Source organism: Phasianus colchicus, chromosome 1 (genome assembly GCF_987193195.1).
Source record: "Phasianus colchicus chromosome 1, bPhaCol1.hap1.1, whole genome shotgun sequence".
Taxonomy (NCBI): Eukaryota; Metazoa; Chordata; class Aves; order Galliformes; family Phasianidae; genus Phasianus; species Phasianus colchicus.
This window is the reverse complement of record NC_143436.1, coordinates 6,960,680-6,979,948: the sequence shown is the minus strand read 5'-3', so window position 1 is coordinate 6,979,948 and position 19,269 is coordinate 6,960,680. Positions and strand designations below refer to the sequence as shown.

General features: G+C 39.8%; 1 protein-coding gene across 15 annotated transcripts in view; it reads right to left on the bottom strand.

The window, feature by feature from the left end:
- CELF2 (CUGBP Elav-like family member 2) overlaps positions 1-19,269 on the bottom strand; it is a 373,475-nt gene that overhangs the window by 70,341 nt on the left and 283,865 nt on the right. For 14 of the 15 annotated variants that reach the window (XM_090134536.1, XM_090134525.1, XM_090134518.1 and 11 more), the window contains 2 exons: positions 9,930-9,978; positions 389-523 (listed from right to left, as the gene is read on the bottom strand). In XM_090134536.1, coding sequence (XP_089990662.1) covers positions 389-523; positions 9,930-9,978 — 184 coding nt within the window. Of the gene's footprint in view, positions 1-388; positions 524-9,929; positions 9,979-19,269 lie in introns of those variants that run through there. The other variant, XM_090134577.1, reaches the window with a different exon arrangement.

Sequence of the window (19,269 nt, the reverse complement as noted above, 5' to 3'; positions counted from 1 at the left end):
TGACCCTATATGTCTTCAACCAGTCATTTACAGTCCTTCTTTTTTTTTTGTGGCCTTATGGTACAAAGCAGAAATGGGGTCAGGGAAGGATCTTTGATTCTGTGAGAGCAGAAAACGGAGGGTGTTTTCTCAGGGTGCAAAGGAACCTTTCCAGCTGACAAACAGTGCGATAACACAAGTTAATATGTTGGCACCAAGACCTTTCTGACACTGGAAATAAAAGGTGATAATTTCAGTCGCTGTGAAAAGTTCATGCGGATACCTTCATCACGTGGGACGTATTATGGCGTAACCTCTAGCTGCAGACAGCGGCTGTGCCTACCCTGACTGCGACACAGAGCTCCCAATTAGCACTTAAGGAAAGAGACTTTACAGACTGCACACTCACCTCTGCTCAGCCCATCAGGTCCCCGAAGGATTCGGCATTCTTCTATCTGGCCGAACGGAGAAAACATCACCCTGATATCATTCTCATTACACTTTTTCGAAACCATTCCTATGAACAATTTTCTGTCTTCCACAGCTAGAAGATAAAAATAATGAATGAGCAAAGGCCATTTCATCTTTTTCCTGTGATCAATGCTTCATTACCACATCAAACCGAGCTCCAGTCATGTGAGTCTGGCTCTGTAACTGAAGACAAGTCCTAAGGCAAACACTTTATACTTACAACCTCCCTTCCCCCCCTCCCACCCCCACCCCAAATCTCTCATTTTTCTTTATCTCTCTGCCTTTTTTTAGTGGTGGTTGCTGTTTATATAACAGATTAATTGGCTGCCTTAGTCTTTCTGCATATGTCTCCTCATCACTGCTTCTAAGAGAAAAGCATCCTCTGTTAGAAAGAGTAAAAATATCTTTGCATAGATTTTAATTCAGATAAATTCCCTCACCTCCCTCACGTATGAAAGAAATCATGACAGGGGTGAGGGTAAAGAGGGGATTGTGCACGTAATGATACAAGCTAATGAAAAATATTCCTGAGAAATGTTTTGAGAGAGAGGCTCCTATCTTTGCTTTCAATTTCATCCAACTTAATGCATGGCACTCGAAAGGCAGACATGTAACCACTGCTGTGGAAAAGGAATGCATTAAATTTTCCTGCTTTCTTCAGAGTGACACAGTTCTCTCCCTTCCAAGGGGACACAAGGCACATTCTAGGACAGCACCTCATCAAGGGGACTGCATAGTGCTTTCCAAGAAGCAAACCCCTTGATCTGTAATGATGCTGAGTTTGCAAGAAAAAAAAAACATGAAAAAGGTGCTTTACCTGAATTACTGGTAGAGTATTACTGTCACCCAAACCAACATCAGCTAAACTGCAGTAGCAGGACTTGCTGGTCCTGTTAATCAAACCTAAATTTACAGGTCTAAAGCTGCAGACTCTCATCAAAAATGAAATAGGTCATCAAAACTTAATGCACCCTGGAAAGACTTAAAATGTTAACACACCATCCCATCTGTATTAAACCCCAAATCTAACTGCTTATTATACAGCATATACACCATTGCTTTCTTCTTCTCTTGAAATGGCATGTAAATCCAATTCACTGTTAATGAACAGACTGTCAGAGTTTGCAGGGATGCAAAGAAAGAAGGAAAGCTTTACTCCAGAGAGTCTGCAGAGCACTTACTTATTTCTATTATTGTGCAAATTATTTTTGTAATGAAGTATTTTCATTTCTGGGCCTACCAAAAAAAAAAAAAAAAAAAAAAAAAAAGAATCTTCCCTTGTTCCCCTTGTCAAATGGAAGAAATTGCAGCTGAGGAAGAAGAAACTGCATCTATTTTCATAGGATTTTATTCGTGTTATACTTCAACACTTTAAATGCATTTAATAACAATAAAAAGAAGAGGTTCATGTTTATTGATCACAAGAGAGGTATTTGAAGTAATTTTTCCTTAGAATTGCTGAATTTAAAAAAGCATTTGTAGCTTTTATACAAGCGAGCATTGAGATGGTGCATTTTTCAGAATCCAAAAGACCAGTCCCTACAATCTCAGCCTCTCACTCAAGAAGCTTGCAAGAAAGTTGGTGTGAATTTAGTACTCAGGAGAAGTTTTTTCTCAGCAGATTCCTCAAGTCTCAGCATTTTCATTCACACTTTACTTTGGGGTTCCACTGTCAGGTTAACCATTCAGGAAGGGCTAACATATGAATGCACAGGATGAACCAGGTACACACAGACCAGCAGCTGAATCATGGGGCTGCAAAGAAGATATGCGGGCTTGGATCCATATGTATGTATGTCTTTCAGTGAAACTTTACACTTGATTCATAATACATAATTAATATTGATGGTGCAGATAATTATGTTGAGGATGGTGGACTTTCCATAGGGAGAGTCTTGGTACTTTACTAGTGAGAAGATGCTTATAAATTGGCTGCTTAAAATTCCTATATGCACTTGACTAATCTCTTTAAGGAAGGTCCCTGGACAGCTTGGTCTGAATTGAATTGGAAGGATTTCTCATATCATCAACTGAGTTTAGTCTGGGGAAGTCTAGGCACAAGCACTGCCTTCCATTCTGCCTTTTGGGACTTTTAATTTCTGCCTGTGTGTCTTTTAGTACCCACATAGTTAAAATTTGAATTGCTTTTAGACTTGAAGTCCAATGCAAGTCTACTCAAAGAGTGACTGGATCCCAGTGTTCTCTTAAAAGTATATTCTGTCAGAGCTGGACAAATGTCTGCAATGTGGTCGCAAAGTAAGGAGCTGAGGGTCCTGCTTGGGTGCAGAGACTCAAAATTAAGAAGAGATTTTTCTCCCTGCCTTACAAGGAAGTAGAAGCTGTCAGGGTGTGAAGGAGCTTCTCTTCTCTCTACCCCTGCAAAGCAAATGGGAAGGCTTTGTTTTAACAGATAACTAACTCCCCACCAGCCTCTTTCAGTATCACTAGTAAACCCATAAATACACCGTTGAACTAAAATGATTTGCAGGTTTTCAGCTTCAGGGTGATTTTACAGTAAATTAAACATCCAGCTCCTGTGTACTGTACATCTCAAAAATGCAGATTTCAGAAAGAATGCTCAGAGTACAGAAAATATATTGATATGATAACGTGCCCTGCATTTGGTGCTATTAGTCAGTGCTGATTAGCACTGAAGCTTAAGAAAATTGCTATTCACTTTTGGCCAGGGGCCCAGCATAAAAAACATTTAAAGGGACAACTGTCAGTATCAAAATGACATGTTTTCACTCCATCTCATAGAACATCTGATATTATTAGGCTGACATAGTTTTAAACTATATATTCTCACATGGAGAAAGGAATGCTTTTTTACCTGCACATGACTGGCTGTCAGGATTTGTTTCTGCATCCTTGGTCAGCCACTTCTCTCCTTTCTTCCTAAAAGGAATACTTCCCTATATTGCAGGTGTGGTGTGAGAATGAAACAGAAAAAGGATCGTAAGAAGAACGGGTCAAATGCATTCTGAGCATGTTGCCTTGCCTGTGCACATTGTATTGCACCCACAGACTGTACAGTGAGCTCAACATCAGGTCCATGCAAACCACCAAAGCATGGAGATTAGAAATGTGCTACCCACTGCTGGCTGGAGAAGAGACAGCAGTTTCTTAAGCTATTTCCCCTATCTTTACTCATCTAAAATTTCCAGTCCTAGTCTCAGCTAAAATGTGATCTGTTGGTCCAGTGTCAAAAGATCAGCTCCTCCAAAGTCTCCTCTCACAGCGAGGCAGGATGACTTGTTTCATGGGACCCTACCCCTTACCACAGACAACAGATGGGCAGTAACCTTTCAGATGACTCCTTACCCTAACATACACATTCTCAGCTCTGGCCTCAGGGAAGGAAGGAATTCTCCCACATAATGAATGGTTTCAATAATTCAAAATCTTGAAAATAAATGCAAAATTTTTTGGCAAGCATTTGACATCACCATTTTTTTTACTCTTCTCAGAGTTCTGTTTGTACCTCCTGGCTGTTTCACACCACTCTTGTGATGTGAAGTAGATCCCATTGGCCATAAGCAGAGAGTAGGATGAGACGGCTGAGTGCTCCGCACTGATGGAGCAGAAACAGTAAGAAGGTGACAGTGAACAAGGCCTGAAGTTCCAGTTACATGAAGGTGTGAAACTGCAGAGCATTCTGAGCAAATAATTATGGGGTTCACCTCTGATCCATCCAGACATACAATGAATCAGGTCAGCCATTCTACCTGAGCAGTTAGTGAGACATAAAGCAGTGCTGTATCTCGGGTGGGATTCTTCTGCAGGCTTTGAGGTGAGATTCTGAATGAAGGAATTCTGTGTGACAAATGGCAGATATCTTTTTTAAATCTAGATGACTTGCTTTCTTAACTCCATCAAGACTAGCTCTGTGGTGATTAGCAAAGGTATCTTGCTAATATGCTTGAAGAGAACTATGGTAGCCATCAGAAGCTGGAAGAAATAAAGTCTGCTTCTGTTCCTGGGACTACTATCACACCAGAGCCTCCTGCCTTCTGACAGCACTACATTCAACTTGCAGAATAATGGCAGCTTTACTCAGTTTGCTCCCTTAATGAGCATTTTGCATGAGAACACCTTCCCCATTTCAATGGTCAATGTCTGGATGAAGACGAATGATGAGTGGGGTCCCACAGGGGTCAGTGCTGGGACTGATATTCTTCAATATCTTCATCAGTGACATTGACAGTGGAGTCAGTGTCCCTCAGCAAGTTTGCTGATGACATGAAGCTGGGGGGAACAGTCAACATGCCAGAGGGAAGGGGTGCCATTCAGAGAGAACCAGACAGGCTTGAGCAGTGGACCCAGATGAACTTCATGAAGTTCAACAAATCCAAATGTGAATTCTTGCACCTGGGCCGAGGCAACCCTCACTACCAATACAAGCTGGGGGATGAAAGGATTGAGTGCAACCCTGCTGAAAAAGACCTGGGGGTAATGATGGATGGGAAGCTGGGTATGAGCCAGCAATGTTTCCTCACAGCTCAGAAAGCTAACCATATCCTGGGCTGCACCAAAAGAAGCGTGGCCAGCAAGGTGAGGGAGATGATCCTTCCCTTCTGCTTTGTGCTGTTGAGGCCTCACCTGGAGTACTGTGTCCAGATGGGGAGTCCTCAGTACAGGAGAGATATGGACGTACTGGAGTGCATCCAGAAGAGGGCCACAAAAATGATCCAAAGGATGGAACAGCTGTCATATGAGGCTAGAAGAGCTGGGGCTGCTCAGCCTGGAGAAGAGAAGGCTGTGAGGTGACCTAAGAGCAGCCTTTCAGGATCTAAAGAGGAGCTACAGGAAACAAACTCTTTAGCAGGGTCTGTGGTGACAGAACAAGAGGAAATGACTTCAGGCTTAAAGAGGGTAGATTTAGGTTGAATATAAGGAAAAAGTCTTCTACAGTGAGGGTGGTGAGGCAGTGGAACAGGCTGCCCAGAGATGTGGTTGATGCCCTGTTCCTGGAGACTTTCAAGGCGAGGCTGGATCAGGCCCTGGGCAAATTGATCTAGCTGTGGATGTACCTGTTCACTGCAGAGAAGTAGGACCAGATGACCTTTAAAAATCCCTTCCAACTAAGGAATCTGTGATTCTATGATTTCACAGTTTGCAGCTTATATTAGATCAGTTGTGCTAACTCAGGAGAATAAAGGAATAGGGCTTATTTCCTGCATGGTTCAAAAGAATTAAATCCTGTAATAATAATAGGAAATCTCTCCTAAGACTACAAAAACTTTTCTTCCATCTTAAAGACCAAAAATTTTGTCCTGAAAAATCATTTATATACCTCATACAGTGGGAGATATACCTGTCCATGACAGAGGGTTGGAACTAGATGATCTTTAACATCCCTTCCAACCCAAGGTATTATATAATTCTGTTCTATGACTCTACAATCCCCTTATTATACATTATGAGGGCTTCAGTCAGTTAAAGAGCATGTTTTCCATCCAGAAGTTGCCTCTCTTTTGAGAAAATCATGAAATAGTTAATTATGTGCAAATGGTTATATAAAAATTTTTTTTTCATCCAGAAGGGAAGAGGGAAAAACAGACTTTTTATCCCTACTTGTAAGCCTGTGAAAAACCCTTGTGCACAATCTGTCAAAGTCACACCTGGATCTGGAGCTGCCTGCATTAATTATCAACTTTTCTATGTGTTAGTGCTAACATATGGCATTTAATTACTCCCTCCAAATCGGCAAAGTCGTGCCATGTAGAATTTCAAAATTATTTCTTCAAGTTTTCACTAATAAAATAAATGAAAATAAATGATCCGATCACACAACTAACTCTCCGCCTTTCTTTTCTTTTCTTTTCTTTTCTTTCTTTTCTTTTCTTTTCTTTTCTTTTCTTTTCTTTTCTTTTCTTTTCTTTTCTTTTCTTTTCTTTTCTTTTCTTTTCTTTTCTTTTCTTTTCTTTTCTTTTCTTTTCTTTTCTTTTCTTTTCTTTTCTTTTTCCTTTTCCTTTTCCTTTTTCTTTTTAATGATAAATTTTTTAATTTTCCCTCAAGTGTTGAAGCACTGATCCATTTGAGACTATCCTGTCCTCAGGATATGCACCCAATAGTATTAACAGTATTCAAATGCTGATCCTAGAAACGTGTAAGTGCTTGGTAACTAGTAGTGTGTTAATGGCCACTGACATCTAAGAGTCAAGCGTGTGTGTATGTGTTTTTCTGCATTAGAGTGCAGATATTTCTTCCTTTTTGAAACAAAAAATATCCTTAAGCAGCCAAGTATTGTGAATGATTAACAGTTAAAATGAATCCATTAATAGTGGGGTCTTTGAAATCTTGAAGCCATGTTTTTCTGGTAGGATTCCTTAACTGAAACTTTGTAGATGAACCAAGGGATACAAGGGTGGTCAGACTAGATGTAATGGGTGACGAGTACAGGACACGCTACAAATTTAATCATCTGAAAATCTTTCAGGGATGTCACATTTCCTGACAAGGAAAGCCTTTTCAGAATCCTCCAGAGTAAATAAACTAATTAGATCTAAAGGCAAGTCTTTCTCCATCAACTCTACCTGCTAAAAGCTCAGTGGAACAATTAAGCTTTGCTTCATGTGTATGAGCAGAGATGACTCAGATACATGAGCTACCATTCTCCACCTTCACTCCTGAATGCAGAGAAGGAACAGAGAAGATTGCATGGATCTATCAGCCACTGAAATCCTATCCAGAAGAAAATATATCTTCAGGTTGCTAATAAAGTCCTAATATTGCAAAAGAACCCAGGCACTTGGTAAACATGCAGAAGATGCCTGTTCTAAATTCTTCTCTCCGTTTCCATAAGGTAAACTTGGCCTTTTGTGCTAAGGTGTGGGTTAACAAATTGATCTAATAAAAACAGGAACAGCAGTGAGGAATGAGGGAGCATTTCCTTGTAGCACTCCTGGCCTTGGATAATTATTACAATCTTTGCAAGAGATTCAAGATGTGCAGGAGGCATCTTATCACCCAGAAAATTCTTCTCTTTGAAAACCTCTGTAAGCTGAATGATGGCCACCTTCTTCTCATCTATGGAAGTTGAATGGATTTATCTAGCCTTCCAGAAATGTGTGTGATCTCAGAAGAATTGCAACAAGTGTTCAACCTCTCTCGCATATCTTTCTGAAAGCTATTTGGACAAAATAATTCATTTAACCTCTTTGAAACATGAGAAACAGAACTTCACCTGTAAAATGTAGTGAGATCCCCCATTATGCAGAAACCAAAGTGTTTCAAGTATTCCTAGCTTGAACACTATGGATCATGAAAACCGAGATATCTTGGCATATCTTCTTTCTTTTCTCCTTTGAACTTACCAATCTTGTTGAAGGCTTGTACTGCTTATCACTTTGCTATTGGCAGATAATATATCTCAGATGGATAGCCTGGAGCATATGACAAACATATGCCAAACAGGACTCCACATCCTCCAAGCATGCAAACTCTCACCTCCTCCATGGATCCTACTCCTACGCCCTGTCCTTTTGAGAAGCTCTGCTGCTTTTCCCATCATCATGGTGTTAGTTCACCTTCTGTTTCCTCAGGCAATAAAAAAGACGAGTTCATCTCCCCCAGAAAATGCCTACCAGAAGCGTATATGTTCTCCAGGAGTATGAATTTAAAAAGGTATTTAATTTGACAGTGATGATTGTCTTTGATTTGTTGATGTGCTTTTCTTAAAATATAGAGAAAGTCAAGAAAAAAAACCCAAAATTCCAATCCCTCATGATTTTCATGCTAGAGATAAAAAGAGGTGCAAGACAATACTCTGAAGATTAATAATACTCCCACAGTGCAGACAGGAGTATCAGGAAGATAACCTCAGTCTAACAGCAGTAGCGAGGGGCTAATTTACCCTGCTTTGTAAGGACTGCAGAGCAGGACAGGACTTGCACAATTCCCCACAGTGCTTTGCTGATATGTTCAATCTTCTTTAGGAAGGAAAATGCAGAATGAGCTAGTAATTCCTTTGGAGTTTACTTTGACCCACTGGCTCTTACATTTCTAATCTGCCAAGGTACTTGAGGTGAAATCTTTTCTTGAAAGAAGAATCCATACAAGTTATAAAGAGCTTGGTTTTCCCTAAAGGAAAATTTTGCCCACTGCAAGTGCAATAAATACCATGGAATGAGATTTTGATTCCAACAGCAACCATCTCACTTGCTAGAGTAAGGCCTGAAAAGTTTGGTCCTCCTGTCCACGCAGATGTCTTTGCCTCTTTTCTGAGCATTCAAAGAAAGCAACTAATTGCTGCTAAAACTATTTGTGGACAAGTCAAGAGAGAGAACATCACTCCCTTGCATACAGATGATGGTTCCAATCTCTCATGTTTCTGGCCAGTTTTGTTTTGAAAGTTGTCATATAGGACACCTAGCATCGTGTGAAGTTTTAATTTCTTTCCAAACTTTGTAATCCTTGGAGAAAATGGGATGCACTACAATTAGCACAAAAGAAGCCTTAAAAAAGCCTCGTGGAGAGATTTAGAGCCCAATCATAATTTACATTTGCAGGTATGTAGATCTCTAAGTGCACGGCTTCTGCCCTGATTACTAATTAATGAGGTGCAAAGATGTCTGTTGGAGGAACCAGCTCTGATTATGTGGGCCTTATGGGAAAAAGAAGCTCTTGCAATCTAAGAAGGCAGATGATATCTTTAACATGTATTTTAGAAAATTACAGGAACAAATCAAGGGGCAAAAAATACACATGTATATATTTTTAAAGAATCACACACAGTCAGGCTGCGTTACCATCCGATTATCTTATTTCCTTGAATACAAACCTGGCATGTTTAATAGATTTAGTATGCTGTCTATTTTGCATGTCATATACATCCACTTAGGCAGTAACCTAGTATTCTGAATGGATATTACTGTCATTATAGCATTCATTTTACAATCGTTGAGGGGAATAAGTAAATAGAGAGATGCAAGGTGGGTTTCCCACTTCAGAACTAAGCATATGATTAAAACCTAAATTTGGTTCAGATTCAGAACAGCATCATTCTATAAAAAGTAGCTCTAGGCAAATGTTTAAGGACCATCAGCTGCTCAACATTAGAATGGTTTTTGTTTCTTTTTTTAAATTATTTTTTATTATTTTTTATTTTTTTTTCCTTTTCACTATTAAAATTTCATATCCACCTCACCAATATCAGGTGCTTTTGGATCACTTCACTGCCAGAACACAAGTGAAAGAAGTTTCTAGCACGGTAGGCCACAATATACAGCAGATGCGAGGAGAAACTGCTTCTCAGAACAGTTCCTTCCTTCTTTAAAGTTAAAAGTTAAATCCTTCTTTAAATAAGATAAATGGGAGTTGAGAGCAGGTCAACATCTTTCCTGATCTGTCAGATGTAGGGAAACTGCCTCATATAATTTTCACCACACACGGAGTAAAGCAAAAACTCTCACAATGTTTTGTTTTCTTTAGTGAAAAGAGATCCACAATTATGTAAAAATAAATTAAGCACATACCATTGGACTTTTCACTATCTGCGGGTTTCATCTGAATAGGATGATGCATCTAAAAACAAAAATGAAGAAGAGTAAGGCAGGTTGGATAGTCATAAAAATCAAGAATAATGGCTTTAATGAGGGGCTAAAAGGATACATGGTCAACATTAAACACATTGCAATGGTATAAATTCAAAATAACACCATATAATAGGCTTTTAAGAAAAAAAATGGTAAAGGAGCATTTTATAACGAGGAAGATTAAAAAAAATAGATCACTGGGCCCACAGGACTCATATAAAACTTTAATTTGTTATATCTAGTTTCAGAAGACCTCTAAAGTTACAACTCTCATTACTTTATGGCATGCTTGGTTTCTATTTTACTAATTTCTTTTCTTGAGCTCAACCACTGCTGAGGCTGAGATGCAACTTGCAAGTAACTGAAGAGCTAGCAAGCATTTCAAACATACTCAGAGGAGTTTAGCTTGACAAACGAACTTTGCATGTAATTAAAAAAACCCGCGCTGATTCTTTCAGGACTGAAGAGGAAGACTTGTATCTCTTAAAATAGCTTCTTATAAATGTTAAGTATCTGTCTTACTTTTTTTTTTTTTTTTTTTTTTGGTAGAGTACATTATACATTCATTCATAAAGCTTCTGTTGCAGCACAGTACAATTCTGGCTTCCATAAAAAACCTCCCATAATAAAAACCATAAAAAATCCTAACACTTCTTCCTTTTCAATCTTTTCCTCCATTTGTCTCCTTCATACTGTAAATGAAATCAACTCCCGTGTGTAGCGTGCTGTGCTGTACATTGCATGACATCCTACCTTCACACACTTCATGTGCTGTTTGTTTTGTTCTCATTGCTAAGTGATGATTCCCCCCACCTTCAATTGTTGGCAACTCCAATAGACTTTTTACCAGCAGTGTTTTCAATGACATCAACACATCAACAACAAAGTCCTCTCTGATTAGAGGTCTGTTTCTACTGGACATTGCCATGTGTGCAGTGTGATGGACTCAGGGAAATTTTGTTCTAGCCTCTCAAATACCATCAGAATGGACACTGCATTGTGTTTCAATGTGGGAGATGGTTAGGCTTAGAAAAAACCCAACTCTTACTTTCTTCCACAGGGCTCTACAGGACTGCACAAACCTTAAGGCAGTATTGGAGCTGCTGTCTTTTCTCTCTTCAGAAATTCTTCTCCATTTCACCTAAGCATGTAAAAAAATCTATGCTCCTCCTGCTTTTGTAACACCCTTCAGCACAGTAAAGCTGAGCATTGCCTGACAATGTCAGCAGCAATTCCATATTTTTTATAAAAGGATACTACAACAAACTTGATGTTGGAAAACAAAAACAGCTGAGCACGAGCATCCATGCACTCATATCAAAACCACTTTCAAAGAACCACAGAAAACCACATCTGCATTGCTTTTGATGGAGTCATTTAACCTCCAGGGACATAGTTGCTGGATTCTTTAGTAAACATAAAATATTGCTGTGAATATCTCTGTAAGATTTATTCAAAATCCATAATGCTCTCTGCCCCTACAAATCAACGTATTCCTTGTGCTGCTTGCAAAACTCCCTATTGTTCCCTAAGGAAAAGGCAAAGCCACAAGGTTGATGTAGTCACCAGTATGCATAAATTTGCTTCAATTTTAACAGCTCTGCTCTCCTTGAATCATTTGTTTCCCAAATAGACTTAAATAGCCCTTCACTTGTCTGCCACCAGTCTTATTTGATCTAACTTGAAGAAAAAAGGGAACTTAGACTGTACTCTATCTTTAACTAGTGCTTAACATTTATCCTGGCATCAGCAATACACTGGGAACTGCAGGAGACCTTAAATTCATGGAATGTGATGCACTATGACCACTGAGAAAACAAAAGCTGAAAGGAAAAAAGGTGCCACTTGCTGCTGTGAGCCCATTGCTCGTACGTTCCTGCAGAACCACATGAAGTTGAAGAAATCAAGGAAATAAAATGGAGTTGTTCAGATGCATATAAGAAGATGCAGTTAAGAGCAGCAAATAAATTAAAAAGGAGGTAGTCAGATATACTTCCTGATTCTGGAGGCCCAGAAGGATGTTGGACAATTTCCAGTGACCACTAGAAACTGTTAGTTCACTGTAAATTTGGGAATATGAAAGCTATAGAAAAGGAATCCACTCAAATCCAGGCCTTACATAGAATCTCTCTCTCTGCATACCTGCATTTTATGCCCCTAAGTAGATATACTCCGAATAAATGGAATTTTAACAATGCTAAAAATCTTTCACTTCTCAAACCACCTGAACTGGAGGTCTTTGGAGCAAATTCATGTACACAGGTTATTTCTGCAGTACCACGGTTACTATGCAAAGATCAGTGTTACCTGGCAAACACAGTTACCACATCAGAAATTATCCTCGTCTGTTTTGCATAATTACTTCAAGTTCATTAAATCAGTAAGCTGTTATGTTTGCAAAGAAAGAAGTAAGGTTTAACAAGATGTTTCAACTGGGCGTTGACTTGATTTCGGAGGTTCCTGCTGAAAACCCATGGTCCAAATTCTCACCAGTAAGCCTATGTCAAGAGGAATGCCACTGTGCTTAACAGAATTATATCAGTGCAAAACTAATAAAAGATTCAGATCAGGCCTGAAGGATTTAAACGGCAGAATACCCATGGTAAAATGGATGTGATACACAAACATGGCTTCAGTAAAGAAGGTAGAAAAATATGTTACTGACAGTTTGATAACATGAGAGGGCTCATGTTGAAGCTTGTTTAACCCTGACCATCACCAATTGATACATTAACAACCTTTAACACTAGATTCAATAAAACATGCCATTTATAACCTGAAATGGGTTTTACAGAGTCACTGGTTCGCATCTCATTATTGAACTCATTGCTGACCTCTAGAGACAAGTGCCGTGACAATACATATTATAAGCACTCTACCCGTAAAATATTTAAAAGTAGGTGTAGAAAAAAGAAAAAGGAAAAGAGAGAAAAAGAAAAAAGGAGAAGAGAGAAGGATAAAAAGGGCAGGGGAAGGGAGTGGGAGGGAAGGGAAGGGAAGGGAAGGGAAGGGAAGGGAAGGGAAGGGAAGGGAAGGGAAGGGAAGGGAAGGGAAGGGAAGGGAAGGGAAGGGAAGGGAAGGGAAGGGAAGGGAAGGAAAAAGAGTTGCAAGGTATGCAGTGAGTAAGAAAATTAAAGGGGCAGAAACAAAGGCTAAAGGGTACTATCACTCTACAATGAGCAAAAGAGAAAATAATCCGTGTGTTTTATATCTTGCTTGTATAACTGTAGGCTATAAAATAATAAAATAGCTGTGCTTTCTCAGCCCCTCCAAAAGATTATAGATGATATAAACCTGTTTCAAATTAGATGCCACCCACTAGAATCATGTCATCTACTAAAATGAAGGATTTCACGTCTTATCAGAAAGCTGTTATTGTAGCTATACATCACAAAGCTGTACACTTATGGATCTCAAGGTAAGTGATTTCTCAGTGTATCATGTTTTCATACAAAAAAAAAACCAAAACAACAACAAAAAACAACAGGGAGTGTTTATTTCAGTGCTTGAAGAAAGCTTTGCTTACAAAAATACAGTATGTGAGAATGCATATTTGCAATTAACAAATAGGAAAAAGTGAGAAAACTAACTGCAGCAAATAGACATTAACAGCATCCAGCACTCAGACCCTACAGCGGAAAAGCACAGCTTTCAAGCAAGCTCTTTCTGAGAATTTCCTAGCCAGCTTTCCTAGAAAGCACTGTGCATGGGGCTATCGCAACTCAACTGGAGAACAGGCCGTAAGGAATAATTCCTCCTTGGCAGTGGGTTAGAGAGCTCTTCTGGATGCAGCTGAACAGCCAGTAACAGCACAGCCCCGCTTTCCTCAGCCCTGTTTCACAACAGAGTGGGCAGATGCCTTGACCAGCCTGGCAGTGCCTTGATGCAGCACCAGCAGTGAGAGGCTCCATGTGAGGCCGGTGAAGTAATGGAGGTGACGCGAAGCCCAAGGCCATGCATGTCACTGCTTGGGCTCACCCCAAACTTGCGTGTTGGTGTGGTTCACAGGGTAACCAAAATTGGAAAGGGAAAGAAAAAGTTGTAAAACGTGAAATCCTGACAAAAGAAAACCTGAAATCCACCCAGTGGCCATGTCCAGTATAGCAATTGGACCAAGACAGGGCCTACAACTACAATTGAGGACCTTTATCTTTTTTTTTCTATCTCTTCCTGAATACATATCACTGTATGTAAATGTAACGTCATCAGAGAAAAAAATCACAACGAAGCAAATAAAAAAACACACAAAGGCATAGATCCTCTCCAGCTTCAGAGCCTCACCATCATCTTCTCAGTAACAATAATGCTATCCATTTGCATTCTTGTCAAAATCATGTGACATCTGCATGGGAGAAAACAAGCCAGCTAAGAGTCTATTTCTGGCAAAAATATTGCAAGGAAATTAGATTAACCTGGGTGGAATTCTATCTGGGAATTTGGAGTCTGTCGTGGTGATTAAGTCATCATTTCTGTCAGATTACTCTAATCGGCTGTCAAATATGATTCCACAACCCCATCTGTAACTTGGCATCCTCGTTATTCAGCCGATGTTACCTTCTGTATACAAAACAAACACCAAACAAGGAGGTGTGTGCAGCCTAGCATTTAGCAGAGTCATTAGCAGTGATTACTATTGTGTGCTTTCACGTTGCACGACAACATCAGCTTACAGCTCCTTTTATTTATTCAGAGGATGTTGAGAATCAGGTGCAGTCTTAAGCACCAAGCTCTTGGGGTGAGTTGTGAAGAATTCTGCCCAGGCAGGGCCATTATTGGCATGGAGTGAGGCACCACCATCTTCCCAGAGATTGCCTAAATCTCATTTTCCAGTTGTCAATATGCTTAGTGGAAGGACAGACACCTGCTTTCCACTCATTTTCTAAGGGAAAATGGGCACTCAGATGTACTAGGCAGGCTAAAGGCTCCCTATGAACAGCACTTGATGTGAGACAAGTGAGGTCTGTAGGCTAAGGAAGGCAACACTTTAAATGATCTGCAGTGGTGTAATGAGAGGTATTTTGTTATATATGTGAGTATGGCCATCTTAAAGAGGATGATGGTCATTTAAAATCAGGAAATACCTTTAAGTGAAAGGAGTTTGCTGCAGCTGTGTTGAGTCTGAAATTTCAGTACCCTCAGCACCTCAGAAAATCTGGCCACGTAATTAGACTATAAAAAATCATTATTTTATGATCCATTACAACAACACCTTCATGCATGATTAGTACACCTATTAGCAGATTTGGTTCTCTATTCTTGCCACTGTGGACTGCACAGGCCTCTGCTTGCTTGCATTATTCCTGATGCCTCTAGGGAAGAAAAGCCCTGGTCAAGAAAGGACTCTGAACAAACATAAACCTGCCTGTGCCTTTACCAGTGCCTTAGCACTTCATTCAGATATCACAACCTAAAAGTCCTTTGAACACCAAGGGAACTTAGGGAGTGTGTGGGGGAGGATGTCATCCACAACTCCACACTGGAGATGTCTTACAATTGTCTTACAATTGTCTTACAATTTCTCATCAGCTTTCTTCAATCCCTTAAAGTGTCCTGCAGATTTCTAGAGCTCTCAGCCCTCTTCAGACCTGTCCCCTTCCTCTCTTCTCTGTTATCTGCTATGGCTATACGTATCTTGCTGTGCCCTAACTCAGTTTGTCCCTTACCTGTCACCATCACAGACCACGTCACAGACCAGAAATACAACACAAGCTCAACCTTCTCCCAACCTGAGGGTAAATTTGAAGTACTTGGATGACTTCATTCAAACCACACAAACTGCAGTAGGATTATATGATGACAACTTGCATGCAACTTGTCATTTCTAGCACTTTGGGACTTGATTCTTGCTATCATCAATTGCTGTTGGAGCCAAAGGGGACTTTCTTCACATTTTACACATCTCAGAATTAAAGAATGGTAGGAGAGACTGGGGGAGAGAGATGTCAGACCTTCACAAGACCCTAGTATTCTTCTTGGGGGAAGAATAATAGATACATGGGGTTTTTGAGACCAGTAGGAAAATGAATGCTGACAAAAATTATAAGGAGCAATGGAGACAAGCTAAGGGCATAGGGAAAGAAAAGTGACCGAAGAGGCACCAGCACTGGAGAGGATGGGAAAACTCTAGACTAGAAATGAGTCTAAGAACTTCTCCAGGCTGATCCAATTAGTGCATCCACCTGAATTAGAACAATAGTGCAAGGAAACTGAGAAGCCTAATCTCTACCTACCACTCTCCTGAACACCTTCATCAAATCTGGAGGTCATGAAGGAAAGTATAAACCAATGAAAAAACTGAGGGAAGAAGGAAAAATGGTTCACAAGCACCAGAGAATTAAATAATTTTCAGGGTCTTTGTCTTTCTGGATCACCACGTACTGACACCTTGGACTCCCAGCCCCCATTTTAGTTCCCAAGTTTCTCAGCAGGGTCCTTTTGGAGGAATCTCTTGATAATACTGCTTATACCACTTCAACAGAAACTTGTTTTGCTTTTTTAAAGCCTTTTGACTCACAAGTAATATAAGTTTCCCAGAAGTGAAAGAGGTGTATTTTCCTATCACAGAGAACTGTTTAGAATGACTTCTCTAGGGTCAAACTAACTTGAATTACACAGTCAATATCTGCCCACAGCTTCAGGGGTTTCTCCAGGAACTGGGAACAGTCTCTTAGGCCAAATAAATTCTACTGAATAAAAGAGGCAAGGGACTGCTCTCTGGCTCTTAAGAGAAGTGGTGTGACAGAGCTTGCATTTGCACAGCTATAACTCTCCTTCCTCTCAAAGTAGGATGTCCTTGTCCACACTGCCTACTGGAAACAGTGCCCAACCCACATTATTCTCCCAGACATGCCCACACATTGGGTGGGAAACTGTTAACTGGCATTGAGACCAATGCACAGACAGACTTTAGATTCCCAGTACCGTTTTATATCATTTGCCTTAGTTTATTCATGTGTAGAAGGAGTTTAAATGTGTATGCATCATATACAGTCTAATAAATAAATGCAATCAGTAGATGTAACTACCTGAGTGAAGGAGTAGCTCGAAGATTGTTTGCTGCCATTCTTTCATAAATTCAAATTTAAGGGACTTAAATCTTGTTAGATATTTATACTATTTTAGTCGTAGAAGAATGTGGTCTTCTAGACTACTGTCAGACATAGATATGTATGTATTTTTTAGAGAGGAGAAAGAGAGGGAGGAAGTTAGGGATGAAGAGAAGCAAGAGAAAATGAATATTGCTATTGGATGCCAAATATAGTTCATGAGGTAATGCATAACATCATTATTTTCTGTTCAGAGCACAGAAACAAGCATATAGCTTGCTTAAAACAAGTTGTTCCTTTTCCAGGAGAACAGTGAAACTGCTGAAATTCAATAACTTTTGGAAGTTTTCCAAGCCAGTCATTTGCAACCAACCACATTCCATTTTTTACATTCAAGTTAAACTGCACATAAGCTCAAGTGAGTAAAAAACAGTGCTATACTTTAAAATAATAATATTCTAACAATTCTAACACAGTCACCTCTGCGTCCTGCTGCTGCTACTCCTCCCTTAAGTTTACTAATTAACCTGTAACACCTGTCTTCTTTAAAAACTGTAGCCACATATAGAAATGAATAAGTTGGAAGTCTTAGAAGTGACAAATTAACTTGGTAATGTATAAATAACTACTGTAGCTCAGTTAGCAGTTCTAATCCATTTATTTAATTCCTTTATTTCCTACCACCCACACAAATGGCAACAATTCCAGGACACATGCAAGCCAAGTGGAGTGGAGATAAGGAAGGGGAGGTACGACAAAATTTCTCTCCTCAAAATCACACGCAAACTGAAGTGATTAACTATCTTTTCTTCAAACAAATGAGCCTTTACAGAACCTATTCAATCCTAAAAATAGACATTAAGTGGGATTCTACATCTTGTTTGGAATAATGCCCTGGGGATATTTTGCATCATCCATGCTTAAAAAGCAAACCCATTAAACATCTGAGCAAAACACCAGATATTATTTTAACAGCAAGAGTTATCCATCTCATCTGCAGCAGCCACAACTTTTGTTGACATTTTGCCAATTGAAGCTTGCATGCCAGCATTTTTTTCCGTTTGCATTAAAACGATAAGGCATGAGAAGATAACAAAGTGTCTCCATGACATTATTTGACTGAGTTTTAACACCGACCCAAGGAAACTGTGAGAAGCCAAATTACTGTGCATGTTTCGGAGCAGGAAACGAAGCACAGCGAAGCAGTGATTTGCCTGGAGCCATGCAGCATGGCTTGGTGTGGACTAGAATGAAGGGATGCAGCCATGCTGGCCTCACAGCAGCAGAGCCTGAGCTCCTCACGCTCTAATTGGTATTTCCTCCTAACACAACTGTGTGGTGCTTACTGCTGCTATCTCTTTCTAGCAGAAAGGAAGATGATGGGGGGAAAAAAAAGCAGAAAGGCTATATACGATTCATTTAGAGTTATTCTGTGATGAAAGTTAAATCTCTCAAAACAAAATCTTGTAGTTTTATGACCAAGTATAGATAAGGTAGTGATGAGCAAATATAATTTGTGCAAGAGTATTATTTTTACAGTACTACTCCCTAGATATTCTGCCCAAGAAGTAACAGAAGAACCCGAAGCAGTATTCCAGGATAGCTGGGAGAACCACACACCAGCCAAGCCTTCATGGTTTGGGGATCTGAGCTAGTAACTAATGCTGCCTTGCACTGCATTGTGTGGATTTGCCCAGTATGACTTAAGATATCAGGACTCAGTTCCCAGAATGACACAAGTCTTAAAGTCAATGTCTCACTGGACATGACTCAAGTGTTCTGCAGTCGTACTTTCTTCCATTTTCCTAATTCAGGTTTTGGCACGTCTTTCAGAAGCCAGCAGAAGGCTGAGACTTAAAAAGAAGTATTTTTCCTTGAAACCTCAGAGAAACACACCTCCACTCCTCAGTATTAGTATTTGGAAAACATAACCAGAGCAAAGCCAAAACATGGTACGTATTAACTCATCACCTCCCAGCCTCTGAATGAGAATGAAACAGAGGCTCTCAGATGGGGAAGAAGCATGGCAGAAGCTTCTGCTTACTTAAGTGGTCTGGAGAGGCACATTTCACTTCTCTTTTCCTAGCACAAGTCAAATCCTCTGCTTAGGATGCACTGGCTCCTATTGCTCAGGGACATTTGCTCTTCGCAGTAATGACTTCAGTATCTTTGTATACTCAAGATGATGTTGCCACAGGTTTTCAATTTCAACTGTCCAAATTTCCATCTTAAAA